Raw genomic sequence first — 22,956 nt, forward strand, 5'->3', positions numbered from 1 at the left:
GTAGTGTGAAAAGCATATTTTTTAAATTTCAATATTTTAAAACACCATTTTAACTAATTTCAACAATTTAAAAACACAAAAAGCAAAAAAAAATAGTTGATATTATTAATATATAATAAGTGATCTTAAAACTCATTTTTCTGCTTTTTCTTTGCCACACCTTCTTTACAAAAAATGCAGTCAAACTACTAAACATTAAAAAAATATAATAAAATGCATTTCAACCATATTAAAAAGTAGCTTCTGCATAAAAATATTTTTTTTATACATACATATGTATAAACTGTTTTATTTTAAAATTTTTTATTTAATTTAAAAATATTATATTTCATTTATAAAACATTCAAATGCCTAACCCACAACAGCAACAGTGTACATATGTAAAATCTGGCGCTGATCAGCTACACTCAGGCACAAATTTGCACAAATTTCTAACAAATATTATTAAAAATTGCTTGAAATAACATATTTAAGTAGATATATGCATTTACACACAAAAATATATATGCATACATATAACACGAAACAAGTATTTTGCAGCGCAGATAATGTAGTGCTTTTATTTTATTGAAAAAGTTTAGAAATTCGCGCACGAGTGTTCCTCTTCAGCGGCAGAAATTAAAAACATATATATTTTAGTAGTTTGCTTAAGTTTTTTTAATATTTATATATTTTTTTATATTTTTATTTAGTTAAATAATTTATTTCAGCAATGCATTTAGTTATAAAAGTAACTTTTCATAAAAGACAATAAAGTATTTCGCAATATTTGCTAATTTTCACTGACAATTTTTGCTGCTTGTATTTATTTGTTTTGTTTTTGTTTTTGTTATTTACTTTTCTTTTTTCTTTTTTTGTATGTGCCGTATTGCAATATATTTGTTTGTCGTCTTCGTATATTTGTTTATTTCCCTTTTTTGTTTGCTGCTAAACGCTTGCTATAATTTAATTCACATTTAATTGAAAGCAATTGCGTTAATTAAACAAAATTGTTGTTGTTTTTCAATGCAAGATTTACAGCAGATGCGCACTTGTCGCTATTTATGTGTGCTTATGTAAAATATGTATAAATTTTAAAACTTTTAAATTACATTAAATTAAGCAGAACTCAGCCAGTATCAGCTTGTAAATAAAACTTATAAATAATATTTAATTAAAATTAATATTTCATTAAAATTAGGCATAATTTTTTCTTTATTATTATTTATTTTCGAAGTATGTATATATGTATGTTTAAAGAAAATAATTGTAAAATTAATTAGCATAATTAGAATTATATCACCCTGTATATGTTGAAGTTCATAAAACTTATAGTTAATTATAGCATTTGTATATTATGTATACATGTTTTATATATATGTAAATATGTATGCGTGTTTGTATAGGTGCATTTACAATTAACTGCTAGTTACGTATAAACTAAAGCAACCAAATACCCATAATTATATAATGCAAACAATTACATAACGTCACTTAAAATGCAAAATAACGTAACAACACTTTTCAAAAGTTGGCAGGCGAAGGAAAAACGATGTAATAGTAACCACTCACATTGAAGCAAAATTTGAGTTTTTGTTATATAAGTTATGGTTATATATTGGTTATATCTGACAGTGAGAAGTTAAAATTTTATGATACATGATGCAATAGAAACCACTCAAATTGAAACAAAATTTGAGTTTCGGTTATAAAGTGGGTATATATTGGTTATGAAATGGTTATATATTGGTTATAAAATGGTTATGTATTGGTTATAAAATGGTTATGTATTGGTTATATTTGACAGCGTAAGCTGAAAATGGCATTGTGAGCTATAAAAAACTCAATTGCTATTTTTTCATGATACGTTGTTTTGCATTTTAGTTGACGATGTGCATATTCAACGGTAAATGGCTTGTTTGCATTTTTCAATATTTTTGCTTATTTATTATTTAAAAAAAATTTTTTTTGGTAATTAACATGCATATTTGTAATGCAAGTTTTTATTAAATTATGAAGGTAGCATTGTTATAATAAATTTTTAATATTAATATATCTGCATATTTATTAAAAAAAAAACCAACTCTCTTAGCAAGAGTTTTTCGGCTTTGCATCGTGCGTTCGTGTTTAAGTTCGCTACAAGTTGCGTGTAATAAAAATTAAGGTACATGTAGGTGTTTTCAACAAAATCAAGATTTTTTCGCAACAAAATCGAAATTTTTTCTCAATAAAATCAAGCAACATAATGTTCAAAACACAACTATTAATGCATAAAAATACACTCATAGCTGAAATGAGCGCTAAATTACATAACAAAAATATTTATTCATTGAAAAATGAAACACAATAAATAAAAGCTAAGAAATTATGCATTTTGCGCAATATTTTCAAAAAAGTTTTTTTTACATTACTTTCGGCATTTCTGCTGTTTTTCACACACGGCGTCGCATACATGCGTGTGTATGCGTGTGTTTATGGTACAAACAAAAAACTTAAACGCAAAACAGTAGCAGCCAAACTAAACTTAAAAATTTTTCATCAAATAATTCATTATATTTGTTAATGATAATATGTGTGTGTGTGTTTCATTTATAAAATACAACGATTATTAGAAAAAAACGCTTAATATATAACATGCTATATATATATATATATAATGTGTACATATGTACGTATATGTGTATTTATGTATTTAAAAATATGTTTTAACAACTAAGTGCACGGCTCATAGCAGCGCATGCGTTTGAGTGCGCTTTCACGGCGCCACTGCACAATTGGTTTCGTTGACGTTCAGGCGCCTAAAAGTGCACCAACACATTGTTAAATGTGTGTGCGTGTGTTTGCAACAAATTTCTTACGTTTCTTTGCTTATCACTAGCTTGAATTCATACTTCCATGCCTAACTCACTAAATTTTTATATCGAAAATAGTAGTTTATTTCTATATATATACATATATGTATGTTTGTTTGTATATATAGGTATGTGTGTTAAAAATTTCTGCAATCATTTGCACGTGAAAGCAAAACTTAAAAAATCCTTAAAGTCTAGGCATTTATACATATGTATGTATATAAACATAACGTTAGTTTGTAAGCCAACAAGAACATTTATATATATGCTTCCATGTAGTTATATAGTATATATATAAGTATGTTTGCATGTGTGGCTCATATTTAATTATATAACGCGCCAGACAGCAACAACAACCGCTTATATTGTTTTACATCCGCTCATTAACCATTACTTTTCACCGCATAACATTAGCACTTAAAAGCTAGGTTATATATATATGTAAATATATATGTATTTATATAACTGTGGCCTCTTTCGTTTACATTTAACAACTTTTTTACATAAAAACATGCTTTCTGCGTATTCCTTGTTATCAGTTATGCTCTACCAGCTGATAATCTTCTTTGTAACACAATTTTTCCGTAACCGCCGTAAATTCTTCACTTCTTTCGCCGGTAAGCATTCACACTTCACTTTCACCGTTGTTTGTGTGCAACTGTTAACTCTTCTACTCCTCGGCTACAGTTGTCATTACAATATGCTTGCTTTCGTTTTTACTCTCCTCACTCTTCATCATATCGCCTTTCATTTTCACTTTTGAGCCTCCAATATTTATCCTTAATAGCTATTCACATCTTCGATTTTTCACTTCTCGTTTCTCACGCTTCTATGAGTGTTTTAGATCCTCGAGACCGCCGTTTGGTACGCCGCTCTTCACATTCTCCAGCACTTTGTTCACGAAGTCAGTGGTATCGCCAGCTATACGCAGACCAGCTGAAAGAGTAAAAGGGAACTATTTAGTATAACAACGAAAATATGGTAACGACCCTAAAATTAGTCAGTTAAGTAACTAATGATTCCAAGTTAAGTCTAGAAAGTAGTCACTATGATCTTAGCTTCAATTCCCACAACAGCCGGTTTTGCGTTAACGGAATTGACACGGTATTTATTGAGCCAAGCGCTGTTTTTCGGAGATCTAACCTGTTGTTGTTATTTTTGTTGTAACGGGTACCTAATCCCGATAGAATAGTAAGGATTAGATAAGTTGTCATCGACGTCATCCAACGGTAGGCTCAGGAAACGTGCATTTCGACGGGGTTGGACCATAGGGAGAAGGGTGTCAGATGTTTGGGGTTAGCAGGACATGTAAAGAGGTGGCTAGTGTCATGCGGGGGCTCATTGCACGCAGGCCATATATTTGATATGCCAGGATCTATTCTGGATAAATAAGACTTTAACCTGCTACAATATCCAGAACGAAGCTGCGCAAGGGTCACTCTCGTTTCTCGCGGCAACTCGAGCTCTTCGTCTGCAATGGGTGTGGTTAGACACCAAGTACGCCATTCACTGAGAGGGAGTCGGTGAAGGTGTTAATGGCTCCACTGTGAATGGCGGTCAGTGCATGTCTGAAGTTAGTTGCGTCCGAAGTCTTGTCGGCGTATTATCTAATGTAGTCAACGTAGTTGAGAAAGGACCTTTTGATGCTCCTAGGAGACGGTTCTGGTCCAATCAGGGATGAGGAAAACGAGAAAGGTCGAAGAGGTAGCCGTTCCCATTTGATCTAACCTCGTTTGAATCGGTAAGAGTATTTTTTAAGATCTTTGTTTCAAAAATTTATATTATTTTACATATTTATAGGTTAGGTTAACACCGAAATTGAAGAACTGATTGAAGTATTAACTCAGGAAGTCATAAATAAATTTAAAATTAGTCAAGATCTCGAAATATATTATAATTGTTGTGAACCAAAATGACCTAACACTATATAGAAACGGATAATTTATAAAAATTTCTCTTCTCGCTCTTAAATGTAACATCTCGTAATATTCTTAACCACAACAACTTTTTCTGCCCTCAAAAAGTGTACTTTTCACAGTAGATCTTCCATATAACCGTACTCACTTTGTGCCGTTTTGTAGATCTGTTCGATGCGCTGATTAATCGCTTCAGTGTGCTCGACATTATTTTGATTTTGATATTTGAGCGCCAACGCTTGTTTCAGTTCGAAAATGCCATTAATTAAACGTTCTGTAAACGAAAAATATTCGGAATAATTACTGTGAACTTGTGGCTTGAAGCTTGTCGAATACTTACTGTGTTCAATTTCCAGTCCAAAAAGTTTGATTTTGTTCGCCTCGTGCTGAGCCTTCTTTTTGAGCCGGCAAGCGCGTGAGGCCAACTTATTTTTCTCTTTGCGCGATTTCGGACGCACATTGAAGGGCAACTCGGACACGGGTGTCATGTCGTTGATGGTACGACCCAACTTGTCCAGCTCCTTGCCGATGACGTGCAATTTGCGTGGATTCGGCGTAAGATCATTACCATCACCCTTGCGCGCCTTGCCGCTGTGCTGTAAATATGTAAGAAAAATGCCGTTAGTACGTGGAAACCCATTAGAGAACTACAGTTAATAGCAGCCTGCATTAGAACTGCTGCTGTGGTTCGATGACGCAATTGGTTGTATTTACTTTGAATACCTTGATACCACGCACGGAACAATTAGGGCTGAACACCGGATCGGTGGCCTCGTTCAAGACGTGCGGATCCTCGAGACGTGACTGGAATACAAGCCGTTTGCCCTTGGGCCCCTTAGCTTGCACATTGTACTGCCAAAAGTAGCGCTCTTTGCCTTTACCGCCTGACATGTGGCCGGAAATGGTGGTGCGCGAGTCGTCCTCATTATCAGAACCTGAGTGAGAAACGTAAAAAAGTTAATAAATGTGCTCTAAATTTCTAGCGCACACCGAACATACCATCGCTGGATAGGTCATCATAATTATCGCTGTTGTAGTCTGTCGACGCATCGTCATCATCGTCCTGCGAGAAATCAATACCATCCGGCGACAACACGCTGCCGGTGCTAAGCGACGAGAACGATTCAGCCTCGGCCAGCGAGCCAGTGGACAGCAAATGCTGTCGCGGTTCACGTCGCATCCAAATGTGTTCGAGTCCGAGATGTGTGGGCGCCGATGAGGACAGACGCGATATGGATGTATCACTAGGATATTGGAACGATTTGCGTACCGAACCACCAGTGCTGCTGCCACCGCCAGTGGTGCTGCCGAAACCGCTACTACTGCCACCGCTACTGGGGCTGAGCGCATTACCAGAGAGCAGCAAGTGACTATTTCCCGGCACCGACTGACCCAACAAACCGGCACTGCCATTGACACGATCGGGCGACATGGAGAATCCCTTCTTCTGCAATTCCAACATGTTGCGCGACTTCACCTGCAAGCTTTGTGAGCGATTACCATGCGGCGGTGGTGGTGGCGTAATGGAATTCAACTGAAGTGGCGAATGCGAGGCCTGTTGGTGGAAAGGAACAAAAAATTATTGTAATTTTAAATCGGCCTGTGTAACTTTCTAAATTTTGGACTCACCTGACTGCCCGGAGAGAATGAGTTCGAGCCCGAACTGCTTAACTGATGTTGCTGCTGCTGCTTATTCGGTGTGCTATGGTAGATTTCATATGGACTAGACGAATTGTGGTGGTTATGGTGTGTGTGTATGGCGCCACCAGCACTGTTGCTGTGCTGTATACGTGGTTGTTGTTGTTGCTGCTGCGACTGCTGCTGTTGATGTTGCTGCTGCTGCTGCTGAGCCGTTTGCAGTTGTGTCAATTGTTGTTGCTGTTGCTGCTGTTGTTGCTTATGCATCTGCAACAACTCCATTGGTGGTGCACCACTAGGCGAGGCCTGTGGACTATTCAATTGCTGCAAATTGTTTGAGCTATTATTCTGTTGAGGCGATAGAATGAAGTCATTCTGTCCAGCACCGCTGTTCAAGAGCTCATCAAAATTATCGATCACATCGAGGAAGTGTTCATCGGGTATATCACCGAAACCGGCAGCCTGTATCTCAGCCTTATCTATGGGAAAAATATAGTCCTCCTCCAATGTAAATGGTTCATGTTTGGTTATGATAGCATTGCTGATGTCACTCCACATCGCGCTCGAGTTGGGCGTGCCGGTGACATCGAACAGCAACGAATTGTTGCCATCATCACCGGAGCGTATGCTATCATTCAGACCCAGCAGCGTGCTGGCCGAGTCCACGGTACCAACGCTGCCAACTATGCTATTGCTGCCGCTGTTGCTGACCGGCGAGGCGTCGGCCGCATAAAAACCGTTGGACGTGATGCCGTGCAGTGGCGAAGCAGCGCCCAAGCTGACATCTTGCAGCAGCGTTGGCGACAACGAGGCAGCGTCCAGCGAGGCGACATCCAAACCGTAGTCGGAGAAATCGACAAAGAGACGAGGCTGTGAGTGCTGCAACGATTGTTGTTGCAGCTGGTGTTGTTGTTGGTGCTGTTGCTGTTGGTTATTTTGTTGTTGTTGTTGTGCAGACATCATGGAAGAGATTTGGTTGTGATTATGGCTATTGAGATGATGGGGATGATGCTGCAAGGGACTTGGGCTGGGATGATGATGCGAATCTCGTTCTTGCGTCCAGGGATTATGACTCTGATTTGGATTATTACTGCGCGGTATGCTTATGGCGTTGGTCAGCATCACATTACTGCTACCGCTGATGCTGCCGCCACCAACACTACTACCAACGCTGTTGCCGCCGACACTGGTGAATGTGTGCTGCGACTGTTGCTGTTGATGTTGGTGTTGTTGGTCGTTTGGTGTGTTGGCGTTCGAATTTGTATTCGAAAGGTAATTGGAATTGGAATTGGGACTGGAGTTGGAATTTGTATTGAAAACGGTATTCACATTCAGCTGCTGCAATGGGCTAAGTGCGGGCAGCGTCGATGTGCCGAAGAGTAGACTGGAAGTGTTGCTGTTGCTCAGCGCCAACGAGAAGATATCACACTTTAGTGGATTGCTGCTGTTGGACGAGGTGTCGAATAGATCGGTCGACATGGAAAATAATTGATTCTCGGTCATTTTACGACAAGTGCTGACACTGTTGCGGCAGCCGGTGCATAGATTGCGGTCACTAGGACGCTGCGCTGCTGCTGTTGCTGCTACTGTTGTTGTAGTATTATTGCTGGTGCGTCGATTTGTAGCGACACACACTGCTACTCGGCTATTAGACGATATGTGCGAGACGACTAATGTAAAGCCTTTGTTGTCGGCTGTGGTTGGCTGTTAATTAATGGCGTTGGCGCCGACGCCGCGGCCTGTGGTGGCTAATAACCGGCTCCTAGTAGAGATTGAGCTGTAAATAGAAACAATATAATCGTTAGTTTATTTTTAGCTGGGTAATTAAGAGCAAAACTGACATAAATTACTTATTTCTTAATAAAATATTAATGAAAGAATTCTTTAATAATAGTAATAATAGCATAAAATTAAAATACGATTTAAAAAAACAATAAAACAAGAAAAACCCTTCACCGCAGCTAAAATACCTTCTCACGTCGTGTCAATCTGAATATACCCTGTCCGGCTAAAAAAATACAAGAAAATTGACAGCTGTCAAATATTAATATTTTCAGCTAAATTAAGTACTAACATGTTGATTCAATTAAACCATTAATTGTCTCACTTAACTGATCTAATTAAAAAATGTTATAGGAATCTCTATAAAATAATACGAAATGCAACCCTGCGTGTATATAAATCTTAATGCGCTACAACTTCGAAAATACTAAGAGATTGCCTGCTGCCATGCATTTATTGAAAACTCATTAAGAATATTGAAAACTGTTTGGCCTTCTCACTTTTGCACAGTTATGCTAGGAATTAAAATGCCATTAATGAGCGGCTGGTGCAGACAGGGCGTGGTAACTCACCACGCAGAGATCAAGTTCATTAAGCAAGCAAATCGCACGCCTAACTAAATCAATCGCCATTCAATTATTTTTATTTTAATGTGTACAGCTACTATATACAGTTATATTTGCATATGGAAAGTAATAACAACATGAGCTATAATATAGAGTACACAAAAGTTTACTGCGACAGTTGGACAAAATGAAGGATCAAGTAATAATCTAATCTATTTATCGACGTTTGCTGATTTTTATTGCTCCAATAGAGATAGACGATGGATTAAATCCGCAAAAACATGTTTAGATGTTCCAAAAGCTACCCTACATATAACCTACAACTGTACGTCTGATCGAAAATATAGATATAGTTTATTTATGTATCGATATATTAGTGTAATTTACTATAAATATATTGTAATATCGATTACAAACTAGTTGTTCCGATATCTTTTTTTATGTTATCGATTTGGATCTTTACAACACTCATTTTTAAAGATTTTGTTGTACATATGTACTCCCAATTTTATCGATTTAGTAACAACTCTTAATTTGGACTCGTTATTTAAGCTTCTAGAATAATCCTTGTATAGCCTTCGAATCGTTTCACATTCTTTTTTCTGCAGAATGTCGCCGATTGCAGCTCTCTTTCATCGCTCATTGAACTACATACCATATTACAGTGATTAAAATCACCTTTAGAAGTTAATCATATTTTTCTGCTTGGTTTCATCAGATATTTGTGAAAAAGGAACAATCAAAAAATAGCTTATCTTGTGCATTCATAAATAAGTTAGTTATAACGATTAATTTTGCTCGATAAACATAAAAAATATCGATATTTATACAATTATATCGATAATTGTCGATAAAACGTAATTAAATTATATGTTTGTTAGTGCAGTTATCAACAAATTTGTATTTTTTTGATACATATCTAAACGATCGATATTTATGCGACAATTAATCGATAATTATCGATAAAACTTTACTACTTATAAATGTGTTTCTTAGTAATGTTATCATCATGATTCTATTTGGTCGGTAAATATCAAACTATCGATACAAATTTACTGATCTAGTGTGTTTCTTAGAGGGGGTAAGGTTTTCAAGATAAAAAAATTATTTTTTTGCGAATTTATTTCTTAAATATGGATTGAGTAATTTTATTCGGACCTTTTGTACATTATTGAGCATACTATCGATATTTATGTAAAATTGATTAAATTTACTGCTTAATTATGTGTTTCTTAGTACTGTTATCAACTTATGATATTTTTCTCGATACATTTCTAAACTATCAATATTTATGTAATAATTAATCGATAATTTTCGATAACAATTAACTGCTAACAAATGTGTTTCTTAGTACTGTATCACCACGATTCTATTTTGTTCGGTAAATATCTAAACTATCGATATTTATGTGATGATTAATCGATAATTATCGATACAAATTTACCACTCTTATGCGTTCCTTAGTATACTTATCACAACGATTGCAGTTTTCTCGATAAATAACTAAACTATCAATATTTATGTAAATTTATCGATAATTATCGATAACATTTACATCTCTTTTGTGTTTCTTAGTATAATTATCGTCATAAATTTGTCTTAAAACATTCGAAACAATAATTCATATGGCAACCTTGTTTGCAACATTCCATTTAAAAGCCATAATCTATATTTAATGTCTATTATAGATGTTTCAGCGTACGAACGAAAATGTATCTAAACATAGAAATAATAAATACACGCGCCGCAAAGTGTGATAATCCATAAAACAAAGAAAAAGCAGCAGAGTACAGATCAGTCTGTCTTGGAGGAGTGAGTGTTTATTATTTACTGCTTCATGTTATTTTTCAATTAATTTGCCATTAATAAAAGCGATATAAAAGCGTGCAACATACATAAATATATTTATCTTTTGCGCGTGTGTGTGTATGTTGATGCATATGTGCCCTCATAGCCCATAATTACGCTGTGCACAGCAGACGCCAAGAAAATTGTAAACAAATTAAAAATTGCACTCGAGAAACGTGTCGGCAATCCACGTATGTATGTGAATGTGCAGCTGTGTGTATGTATGTTTGTATGTATGCATTTCTGTTGACAAACAGTTACTTAACTGCTTAATATTGTATTACCAACTAGACTGTCATTAGCATTTTTGCTCATTTTATCTAGCTTGTGGGGAAAACATGCTGAGGACGATTGAGAGTGACGCTGAGAGAGTGAATTCGCGGAGGAGAATGTGTTAAAAAATAATAACGAAAAACAAAATACTCTAAATGTAAATGTAATTGAAGTTGGTGGGCAAACACTTGAGATGCCGCATGCCAATGCAGCGAGTCAATGTAAATATGTATACATATTTACGTGGGTAAATACAGACAGTTGAGAGTAAAAAAAATTTAAAAAAAAGGAGGAAAAAAAGAAAAGTCAACACGTGCCAATATAGTGAGAAGCACACACACATAGACATGGGGATCTAATTATAAGTATATTTATAATGCAGTTGAGTAATTTTATCAATGCAACGAAATGCGCGGGTTTTAGCAAAAACAATAACAATGTAAATAAACACAGGCATTCAAAAAACGGCATGGAATCTTTGTTTATAGTTTGATAATGGGTTTAATTAAAAAAATTAAATATAGAAATGGAATAGAAATAAAAGTAGAACCGATGACTAAAAAATAAATATATAAACAGTTTATAAAATTTCTCTCATAAGTACATATATACATATATGTATTTTTTATTTGATCAGCCAGTTTGTATAGTTATATGGTTTTCGATTTGAACAATATGTTAGGGATTGAAGCCTTGCCTTAAAAAATAATCTGTACAAAATTTCGTGAAGAAATCAGTGTCAAATAAAAAAATAAATATTGTATATATGACAGTTTATATAATCTGCACAATTTCTTCGGAGTATATGTATTTTTTAAACAATACAATATTTTCGTGCTGCAAATAAAAACAGTTTTCCATGCAAGGATTTCAATTTGATCAGACCAGTTTGCATGGCAGTTTAAGATAAAGTAAGTCCGATCTGAAAATAATTCAGATCATGTAACTTTGGACAATAATCTCTACAAAATTTCGTGAAGATATCTTGTCAAATAAAAAAGTTTTCTTTACAAGCATTTAATTTTATCCGATCAGTTTATATGACAGCTATATGTTATAGTGGTCCGAACTGAACAATTTGTCCAGAGATTATAGCAGTGCTTTACACAATATTCTAAGCAGAATTTCGTGCTGATATCTCACGAAATAAAGAAGTTTTCCATACAAGGTTTTGATTCTGAGCGATTACATAGTTTGTATGGCAGCTATGTATGTGCTATAGTAGATAAATATTGGTAGTTCCGACAAATGAGCAGCTTTTAGGGGAGCAAAGTATGTGTGCAAAATTTCAGAACGATATCTCGAAATCTGTAGAACTAATTCACGAAAAATCGATAATAAGCATACAGCAATATTTAAAAATTTACATACATATTTACACAGTTGGATTATGGCGAAAAAATGAAAATTATAAAAATTCAACAATTTATTGTGTCTGCTGTTGCTCTTAGCTGTTGTTGTTGTTGCTATTGTTATTCATATAAACAGAAAACGTCTAAGTGGCGCATGGCACTCGCTGCCCCCAAAATGCACTTACAGCTGCACAGCTTTGCAATTCATTGTCAGGGCTATGCACTAGCAAATATAAATATGTATAGATCTATATGTTTGTACACTTATTATATGTTATATGTACATATGTATGTGTGCACTTTGCAGCCGCCATCAAAAAAAGAAGCATCATTTCATGTTCATCATACGCCCCGTTGTACCGCGACAGTTTTATTGCTGTCTGCGGGTATCGATATCAATAGGAGTGCATATGCACGAATGTATGTAAGTGTACATAGCACATGTGTGCGTCAGCAAATATTTTCATATTTGTTGTAATTTTGTTTTTGCTTTGCACCGCCGTCTGCTATGCAGCCAATGCAGTTTTTTCGCGCGCCCGCTCAATTGCAAGCAATTACTTTGACGATTTGTTTTGTTCGTTACGCCCGTTGTTGCTCGCTTCGTTTGCCATTTCTCGCTTGCTGGCTGCAATTTATTGCATTTCGTTTGTTTGCTCATTCTGCAATGTTGATGTTTGCACTTCTCCGCTTTGTTTTTTTCCGCTTATTCTTGTTTCTGGCTTTCGCATTTTAATTTGTTTACAGAATGTTTTGTTGTTAGTATTGTTTCACCGATGCAGCGCGTGATTGTAATTTGCATTTTTGCAATTCATGTACACACGCTTTGAATTTGCGCGGCGATGTTTCGAGTTGGAAGCGATGACAATAGTTTTTACCGCTTGAAATAACAGATTTCTTAATGAACTAATTGGAGAGACGGTAAGTGGACTTTGAAGACGGGGACTTAGCAAAACTTAGCGAAGATAACGGTCGTTCTTATATAAAAATATTTCACTTATATAATCCCAAAATTGACATGACTGAGCCTGAGATAAATACGATTTCGTTCAGGTCATTGCCGTGAGAACGAAAAAGATGAGACATCGTATCTTCTGTTACAACGCCGGCCGTTTAGATCACTCAAAATTTTTATAAAAGATGATATAGATGATATCTTATTAAAATCAATTTAAAAAAGAGCTATATTCGCTTCTTCGAATCGCTCATATTTGGTTAGATTTATGACAATTATTTCACTTTTGAGACAATTTCGAACAGGTTAACTGGAAAGTCCCTGGCCTGACATATAGATGACGCTACTAGAATTAAATCCATATGATTTTAGTTAAGAACTGAAAACGATGAACGCGGTCCAGAAACGAAAGACCATTAACACTGACTATTACATAGCGTTATTGGACCGATTGAAGGACGAAATCGCCGAAAACTGGCCGCATTTGAAGAAAAAGAAAGTGCTGTTTCACCAAGACAACGCACTCTGCCACAAGTCAGTGAACACTATGACAAAAATTCATGAATTGGGCTTCGAATTGCTTCAGCATCCACAGTATTTTCCAGATCTGACCTCCAGCGACTGTTTCTTGTTCTCAGATGTGCGCTGCGAAGAAATTTTCGCCGAATCAAGAGGTGATCGACGAAACTGAGGCCTATTTTGAAGCAAAGAACAAATCGTATTACAAAAATGGTATCGAAAAGTTGGAGGGTCCTAAGTAATGATTATTTCAATTTGCACTTTTTTCGAACTATTTTCGTGTTGAATTTTCGGCATTTGATTTTAGTGAAATTTGGGGTTTCCGTAATTTCTTTAGCTTCGCCTTTGCATTGTCTACCTTTTCCTATCTTTAAACAAATTCCACAGGGTTGATTGTGGTGCTTTGAATCAATTTATTGTCAATTAGGTACTAATTGTACAATTAGTTGTTCCAGCTGTAGCAAGTTGAGACCAATTAATGGTTAAATTGTTGAAGATTCCTTAACTGCTCTATTAAGAGTCTGAACATGGTATAATATGTACATATTTGTCAGAAATTGAAGTGACTGGTTATTCGAAAAGAGAAGTTCAGCGATAGCTATCGTTAAAAGCCATTACTACAAACGCTGTCTTGGATTTAGAATAATGTTATATATTATGTATGTACATTTTTAGTATTCTATTAGCTGATAGTTCAATCTCTTGAACGAATGCTATTTAGATTGTGAATTGCTGACATGATTGAACTTATATGTTAGTTACTGTTGTACGATCATATAGACCAGTTCCAGATCTGAGAGCCTCTATTTTCATATTAGTAGATAAAAATTTATCAGAAGCAGTTTCAAACGCATTTTCATTTAATAAGCCATCTATATGTAGCTATAGTATATATGTATATATGAAGTACTAATCAGCACCGGTTGCTCAACACTAGTTCCCACTAAAGAATTGTTTTAAAAACTAATGAGCTCACGTACATACATATATACCTTCCATGAGATAATTACTAACGAAAATTTGCCCTTTAAATATTAAAGGTGATTTGATGGTGAAATTTGATGACTGAAATGCCATCACCAAGACTTTAAATAAACAAATTTTACTCAATTTATAGCGCTTGACTCACTTAATTATTTAATTACAAACAATTTGTTGATGTCACTTACATATTTATTAAAAAAAGTAAATATTTGCCAAAAAGAAGCGGTAATTTGCAATAAAATCAAATTTATAACTTATTACACTAGCGTGTTAAAAAAATATACCATAAGATCATAATGATAGATTTTTTCTTGGAAAGTTAAAACAAAAATTAAAAAAAAAATTGGAGTGTAGAAAACATTTACATATACATTTGTGTTTTTTGGAATCTAAATGGATTCTGGAGATATAGTTTTAAATAAAAAAAAGTAAAGAATAAAAATAAAGGAAAGCAAAAACACGGTTTAAAAATATAAATTTTCAAATTCAATTTTCGGCATAGAGTTGCAAACTATGGAAAAAATATAACTGAAAAAAAGTAGAGAGCGTACGTGCAAGTTTTAATTCAAATATATTTTGGTCTAGAGTTGCCAACCATTATTATAAATTATTTATTTAAAATATTTTGGTCTAGAGTTGCCAACCATTTTGGTAGCAAATATAAAATATTTTAAACTTTTTTCATTTACACATATAATTTTCGGCATAGAGTTGCAAACTATGGAAAAAATATAACTGAAAAAAGTAGAGAGCGTACGTGCAAGTTTTAATTCAAATATATTTTGGCCTAGAGTTGCCAACCATTATTATAAATAATTTATTTAAAATATTTTGGTCTAGAGTTGCCAACCATTTTGTTAGCAAATATAAAATATTTTAAACTTTTTTCATTTACACATATAATTTTTAGACATAGGGTTGCCAACTATGGAAAAAATACTGAGCAAAATGTAAGTCTACTTGGCACAGAGAGCGTTCGTGAAAGCCGTTCGTGCAGGCCTTAATTCAAATATATTTTGGTCTAGAGTTTAATTGTTTATTTATAAAATTTTAGTCTAGAGTTGCCAACTAAATTCTGTACTATTTTTGTTTATTAAAATTAATTTTTATTAAATAAATTTTGGTCTAGAGTTGCAAATCATTTGGGTATAAAATATAAAGTATTTTCAACTTTTTTCATTTAGACATAGAGTTGCCAACTATGGGAAAAGGAAAACTGCGAAAAAATGTATGCCGTGCCAAGTAGGAAACGTTCGTGAAAATTTCTATTTTGGTCTAGAGTCGCCAAACTTAATAAATTTGTTGTTTTTTTATTAATTATTTATTACAATTAATGATTTTTCTAATATATTTTAGTACAGAGTTGCCAACCATTACTAAATTATTAAATGCTATAATATTTTTTATTATTTATTAAAATTAATTTTTATTTAATATATTTTGGTCTAGAGTTGCCAACCATAACTAAATGCCATATTCTTTAAAATTATTTATTAACATTAAATTATATTTATTAGCCTTGTAAGGGCAGAAAAATAATCATTTCGAAAGCTTACTCTTTGCCTTTTTTTGGCTTTGAGTTCTGAGCAGAAAAAGAAATAGATTTTTCTAAGGAAATATATTGCCAATAATTTAGTATTTAATTGAGTTAATTCATGCTTTATTATTCAATAATATCTCCTATTATTTAATTATTAAACATTTTGCTATTTTATTCAATAACAAACTATAACTATCCATATTTCTAAAGCGAAAGAACAAATATATTTATATATAATTGTAATAATTGCTTTTTAAATATATTAATTAAATATAATTGCTCCACAAACAACCATTGCGACTCAATACTTCATGTGATATTTATCACAATTATGACAGCTAGGAAAATATGTGGCAAAAAGTGGGTGTGTCAACAGACGCCATAAATTGCTTACACACAAACCCAACATTATTAATTAAATTAATTTTTTTTCTAGAATTTCTTCCCTAACATGCATATCATATACATCTGTAAATGTTAGAAGACTTTTGTTGTTGTTGTTGTTTACATGTGCTTCATTCTTCAAAAAGCGAGCGAGCAAAACAATATTGATGACGATGGTGTGAAGTGGAACGTCGTGCATTATTTGCCCAATGCGGAATATTTAGTTGTAAGAATGAATGATCTAAGCCATTAATTTGTGATTATGAAAACAATAACAAGATTTCGAAAATAAAAATAAAAACAAATTATTAAAACACAACTCAGTTGATATATTTGTTTGCATGTATAGTATATATGTAAGTATGCTTGTATTACAGTGTTATTTCCATAATAACATTAACAACAGACGTCAATAAAAGTACGATCCACAAATTAAGTTATTCATTTAACGTTATAAGTGTGCGCGTCTCTGTATTTGTGTACCCTTAACAGTCGTTTGGGCTTCCGCCATTGATATTGGCGCGTCGGCTGTGATCGGCTGTGACTACGGCGCCCGCACAAATTTGGCACACTTTCACACAGATTGACGTCGGCAAGTCAAAAGTCGCGCGCAACGGCCCGCCATATTACTAAGGCACACATATGTACATATACCAAGCGGATTCGACATAAACAAGATAAACTTTTAATCACATTACTTATATGCAGGCAGTTGATATTGAATTTGTGGCAAAGAATGCTACTTCTCTCTAGTCTCATGAATATGAAACTAGTTTGCTTTAGGTGAAATAAAAATTAGTTTTTATTACATGATAAGCACCTCGAAAAAATATTAAAAAAGAAAACATAGAAAATATTAAATATTTTTAGCATTTTCGCATGTTCGAAAGAATTTCGAATTTTCGAAATAATGTAATAAACATCGAATAATTTTCTGCTGGATATATTTCACTTGACTTCAAGTTACACGAAGCTTTGTTTATAGGTTATATTTGCATACATTTATTGACGATTATCAGAAATCGGCTTAAGAGTATTCCTATGATTCATAAAAAAGTTTTTAAAAGTTACTATATACATATATTCAAAAAAATTATCTGATAAAAAAAAACACAGAAAATATAAGTTTTTATCATTTTTGCATGTTCGAAAAAATTTCGAATTTTCGAAATAATATAATAATCATCGAACAATTTTCTGCTGTGTATATTTCACTTTACTTCAAGTTATTTTCGTGTGTTTTGTTTATAAGTTATATTTGCATTTATTGAAAATTAACAGAAATCGGCTTAAAAGTACTCCTATCATTCATAATAATTTTTAAAACTTGCTTATGTGTCCAAAAAATAATTATCGGCAAAAATGCAGAAAATATTAATTTTTTTAAACTTTTTGTAGCATTTTCGAATGTTCGAAAAAATTTCGAAATAATATAATTATCACACAACATTTGCCCACTGGGCATATGTACATATTTCACTTAATTTTAAGTTATTTTCCTGTGTTTTGTTTAAAGAATATATTTACATTTATTGAAAATTATAAGAAAGCGACTTAAAAGTACTGCTATCATTCACAAGTTTATAAAAGTTACTACTACATGTATATACAAAAAAAAATTAAATGAAAAAAAAACACAGAAAATATTAATTTATTTTTTCCTTTTTTTAGCATTTTCGCATGTTCGAAAAAATTTCGAATTTTCGAAATAATATAATTATCACACAACATTTACCCACTGGGTATATTTCACTAAACTTCATGTTATTTTCGTGTTTTTTATTCTTGGTAGCGATTAGTCGACCGTGCTTTTTTATTTATTATTGTGTCTGTTTTTATTTTTGAATTGAAAGTGCGTCCTAATCTTTTGGCACGATTATGTCAAAACAATTTTTGCGTTCCGTCCAATTTTTTTTCATAGTTATCTGCCATATATCTACAAATATAGTTTGTCTGCAACGTTATTGTTATTTAAAAATATTTTGTTTACAAATTTCAACCCACTCTTCACTACACATAATATGTATTACATATGTAAGTATATATAATATGTATGTATGCATATGTATGCTTCGCTCTTCGATCACCACCACAGCTCTACAAATCCCTTTAATTTTATTGCTTTTTCTCAATTTTCGTTTTTTTTTTTTTTTTTGCGAATTATTCGCTTGCCTAACTGGAATAATAGCCACGATTGATCGCTTTACCTGCCTCTGTTCGTCAACCGGTTTAATGAAATACAAATTCTTTCCAGAATTATTCTGACGTGTTTTGTTTATTAAAGGCTGCCAAAACAAGATTACGAAATTAGTTGAAACAGCTGATTTAGAAGCTGCTTAGTAAAAGGTAATAAATGTTGCTTCTACAGGTTTAATTTTTCTCTAAAAATTATTGGGAATTTCAAGAAAAGTACTTTGGATACAAGCCATATCATTTTTTTCGGAAATTTTTCGCATATATTCGAATTTTATTTTTTTAATGGTCATATCATCATTCATACAAACAAAAAAAAACATTCAAGGTATGTTACTACATACAATGTATATAAATATTTTCATACAAAATGATGTCAGTCTTAGTTTCAAAAACCCTGTTTTCTTGACATTTTTTGCAATAAATCAGGAAGTCAAAGTATAAAAATATTTTTAAGACACATACATATGCAGTCCTATTTTTAACTGCATAAAATTAAAAAAAAAAAAACATTTTCAAGCAGAGTATACATTTATACATACATATCTGACAAGCAAAAGTCAGAAGTATTAAATATATCGTCGACTGAAATGCAAAACAACGTATCACCAAAACATCGAAATTGTGTTTTTTTTATATAACCAATATATAACCATTTTATAACCAATATATAACCACTTTATAACCAATAAATAACCACTTTATAACCAATAAATAACCACTTTATAACGAAAACCAAAATTTTGTTCCAATATGAGTAGTTTCTACATATTATATCGTTTTTCCTTCGCCTGTAAACTTATGAAATATGATGTTATGTTATTTTGCATTTTAAGCGACGATATGTTTCGAAAATCTCATGCCAATCTATTTTCGAAAACACTGCAATACAAAGTTTTCAAATAAACTCAATTACTAGCAACTATCTATTTATTTACAAAATTTATCTCAAATGTCAGCTAAGAATACGGAAAATTTATGAAAACACTTAGTCATAAAATTCAACAGCGACATTTATGTCATTTATGTGCATACCTGAGGCGTAATTTATGTTGCGCTCATAAAAATATTTATTTACAGGTGTGGGTGCACTATATATGTCTGAATGTCTGAATGAAAATATGGACTTATTTAAATTATGCTCGCTTTGCCGCAGAGGTGGCCAATAAAAATCATATGCAAGTTCGCTAATTTTATGGATTCACATACTAACGAACATACCTGAGTACTTAGATTGCTTGATTTTTAAAACATGAACATAACGGCGCTTTACTTAAGGTGTGCTGTTAAGACTTCCTGGTCGTTAAATTGAAAATAGCAAGTAGAATGTTATGGCTAGCTGTTAGCATGCTACTATTTCTAGTTTTATGTTTCAGTTAGGTGAGAAAAAAAAACTTCTGGGTGTATGTTTCCCACCTAAATTTCTAAAATAATAAAAAAAAATTGTGTTGGTGTCAGTTTCTAGTTATAATTTGATGAGTAATTTAGTGTGAAAAACAATCTACGAAAAGTTCAGATATTTACATGGATTTACTTATATTGTCACATGAAGGCAAAACATATACTGGATATAGTATTATTCTATACCAGATCATTTCGAAATCGAGACATTTTGTTATCAGGCAAATGATCAATGTTTTAAGCAGTTTTCATTAGAGATCGTATTCGGTGAATTCATTGTTCGGTGAAAATTTTTATCAAAAAAAAAAATAATAATAATAAAAATTGTGTAAAAAATAAAAAAAATTAAGTAAGGTTGGAGAGGTTATGATAATGACCGACTATAAACAAAAAATTCATATTAAATTGTGACAAAAAAAGTACCCGGAAATTGTAAATAAAACGCAAAGTAATCCCCATCAGATGTAATAAACGTATGCCAACGGTTTTTCCAGTCCTCGAAACACTTTTCATAAGCAATTTTTGGGAAAACGGTTTCCATTTCGATGTCCCATGTCTAATCGGCAGTTTAAGCATGTCCAAAGAGACCTGCTGACGGTACTCTTTTTGACGAAAATTCAGCTTTATCGGGACGAGTTGAGCAAGAACGTGTTTCATATTCACCAAAATCCGTAGAACGGACTCGCGAGAGATGTCAAGCTCTCTTGCCATTTCTCTAACACTAGACTGACGATTTTCAAGCACCATATCCTACACTTTTTTTTAATAATTTGATCAATTGAAGAGATCGAAGGTCGTCCAGAACGAGGCGTGTCTTTGACGATCTTTTTGATAAAATTGGCAAACATAGATCTACAGGTCCTTTGTAATGCCAGAAAGAGTTTCATTATTAATATGAGCTGAAATTTACGTGCTGCAGAAAGTCAACGCTTTTTGCAAAGTTTAATAGAGACTTAATATCTAATCCTGATACTTTATCCAGCACCTTGAACAGCGAAGGATATTTAGGAGATGTAAGCCGAGTTCTAGATAAAGGCGGACATAAACAGAGGAGATGATGCACCTGGATATCTTTTTTCTACAAGAGTAAGCGAAGTAGAAAAAATGAGCGTATCTTATTAATCTTGATGTGCCCACCCCAAATGAATAAGAAGGTGGCCAAGAGATTTCGTAAGCAGCCTAAAGGTTAGGAATTCATTCATCTAATATAAAACAAGAGATCCTAGGTATGAAAGATATAGAAGCACATGCAATCAAATGTTAGTTTGTGTTGAAGATAAGACCTGGATTAGCTTTTAAAAAGAACTACGTGATTTCGGAATAGTTTTGATGAGTCAAAGCGAATAAATTTATAAAGACCAGAGAGAGAAGCCGATGATAACCCACTTGATGAATGCATCAACACAGAAAGACCCTAAAACCTTAGAGCGGCTCTATGGAATCTATGGAACTAGATAAGAAAGAGCTTCAAACTATAGAATATTTTAAGAATAAGCACAAAAAAAAAAATAAAATAAATCTGAAACTAAATTGCAAAAATAATAACAGCAACAAATCAAATTCCACATGCCAACGAGAAAGTGGGAAAGAGGAACCAAAGTAAATAAATAACTACAATAATCCTAAAAAATCCGAAAATAAAAGAATTTTATATTATACAAAAAGAAGAATTCTACATTTTACGGCATTTTCAAAATATACATACTAATGAGGAGAGTATCAACGCTTGGCATGAATGCTTGAACGGTTTAATCGCCACAAACCAATACTTAAAATCGATTTTTTTCGCTATTTCGTTTAACATTTCGGATATAAGGTTATTGAACTCGCCCGTACCGAAGGCTGACTACATTCTTTTTTCTGGTATTTACAGCTATATAAGCATCTTTGTATATACACGAATGTTTGTATGTATGTTTGGGGAAACACAATTATAATAAAAATATTAAAATTTGCTTTACTTTGTATGTAAAATAAATTTTTTCGAGCATACATATCGACTTAATGAGGTAAAAATATAAATTTGCTTGAAAATTGATATTAAAAGATTAACAAGCACTTAAACATTTAATTATCTAGGTGATTTGGTGAGTATGTGTATGATTCTTTGTTCATAAAAAAAGTGGACTGGCATTATTTTTAGCAAACTGAATGTGAAAATACAAAGGTCTGCGATAAAAAATCGATTAATAAAAGTTGAAATGCACTAAATTAGCAATAAATGCATAACCCACGTACGGGTTAACAATTTTCGAACTTGGTTAAAAATTTAACGTTACTCAAATAAGCAAAAGAGAAATAAAATAATTAATAGACATAAGTATAAGAAGAAGAAGCGTAAATATATCGATAACAAGTTATGCCGCAATGACCAGAATTCATGTGTTCTGTAGTAAGATCGTAAGGTCTAACCTTCAACAAGATTTTTTTTGGTGAAAAATATGCCGGTGATACCAAAACAATGCTTATGAGCCGCCTATAGAAACCGATAACGATGAATATACAGGTTAATTCTGCTGTCAAACAAATAAACTGAGTTTCTATAAGAAGAATTAGAATTATTGTAGAGCAGTAAATTACCAACCAAATTATGAGTTTTCCAATTTATATGATTTTTCTTCAATGAGTTATAAAATTTATATGAAAAAAATGTGCCTTAAGGTGTTAAATGGGCTTACGGGTTTCAAAAAATCGAATTAATTATTTATTATATAAAATTCTATATTCTAGAATATTGTCCTAAATTTTCAAGTTGATCCGAGTAATAGTTTGGGAGA

The 22,956-nt window shown here is 33.1% G+C and overlaps 1 protein-coding gene across 3 annotated transcripts in view; it reads right to left on the reverse strand.

Annotated features, from left to right (window-relative positions):
- Positions 1-254: 254 nt before the first annotated feature.
- The window catches only part of LOC126767324 (protein CREBRF homolog), an 84,416-nt gene continuing 61,714 nt past the window's right edge, over positions 255-22,956 (reverse strand). For all 3 annotated transcript variants that reach the window (XM_050484870.1, XM_050484876.1, XM_050484874.1), the window contains exons 3-8: positions 6,377-8,162; positions 5,747-6,302; positions 5,462-5,682; positions 5,088-5,343; positions 4,896-5,021; positions 255-3,767 (exon numbers count right to left, since the gene is read on the reverse strand). In XM_050484870.1, coding sequence (XP_050340827.1) covers positions 3,661-3,767; positions 4,896-5,021; positions 5,088-5,343; positions 5,462-5,682; positions 5,747-6,302; positions 6,377-7,888 — 2,778 coding nt within the window. In that variant the 5' untranslated portion in view covers positions 7,889-8,162 and the 3' untranslated portion in view covers positions 255-3,660. The remainder of the gene's footprint in view (positions 3,768-4,895; positions 5,022-5,087; positions 5,344-5,461; positions 5,683-5,746; positions 6,303-6,376; positions 8,163-22,956) is intronic.

Source organism: Bactrocera neohumeralis, chromosome 2 (assembly GCF_024586455.1).
Source record: "Bactrocera neohumeralis isolate Rockhampton chromosome 2, APGP_CSIRO_Bneo_wtdbg2-racon-allhic-juicebox.fasta_v2, whole genome shotgun sequence".
In the NCBI taxonomy this organism is placed as follows: Eukaryota; Metazoa; Arthropoda; class Insecta; order Diptera; family Tephritidae; genus Bactrocera; species Bactrocera neohumeralis.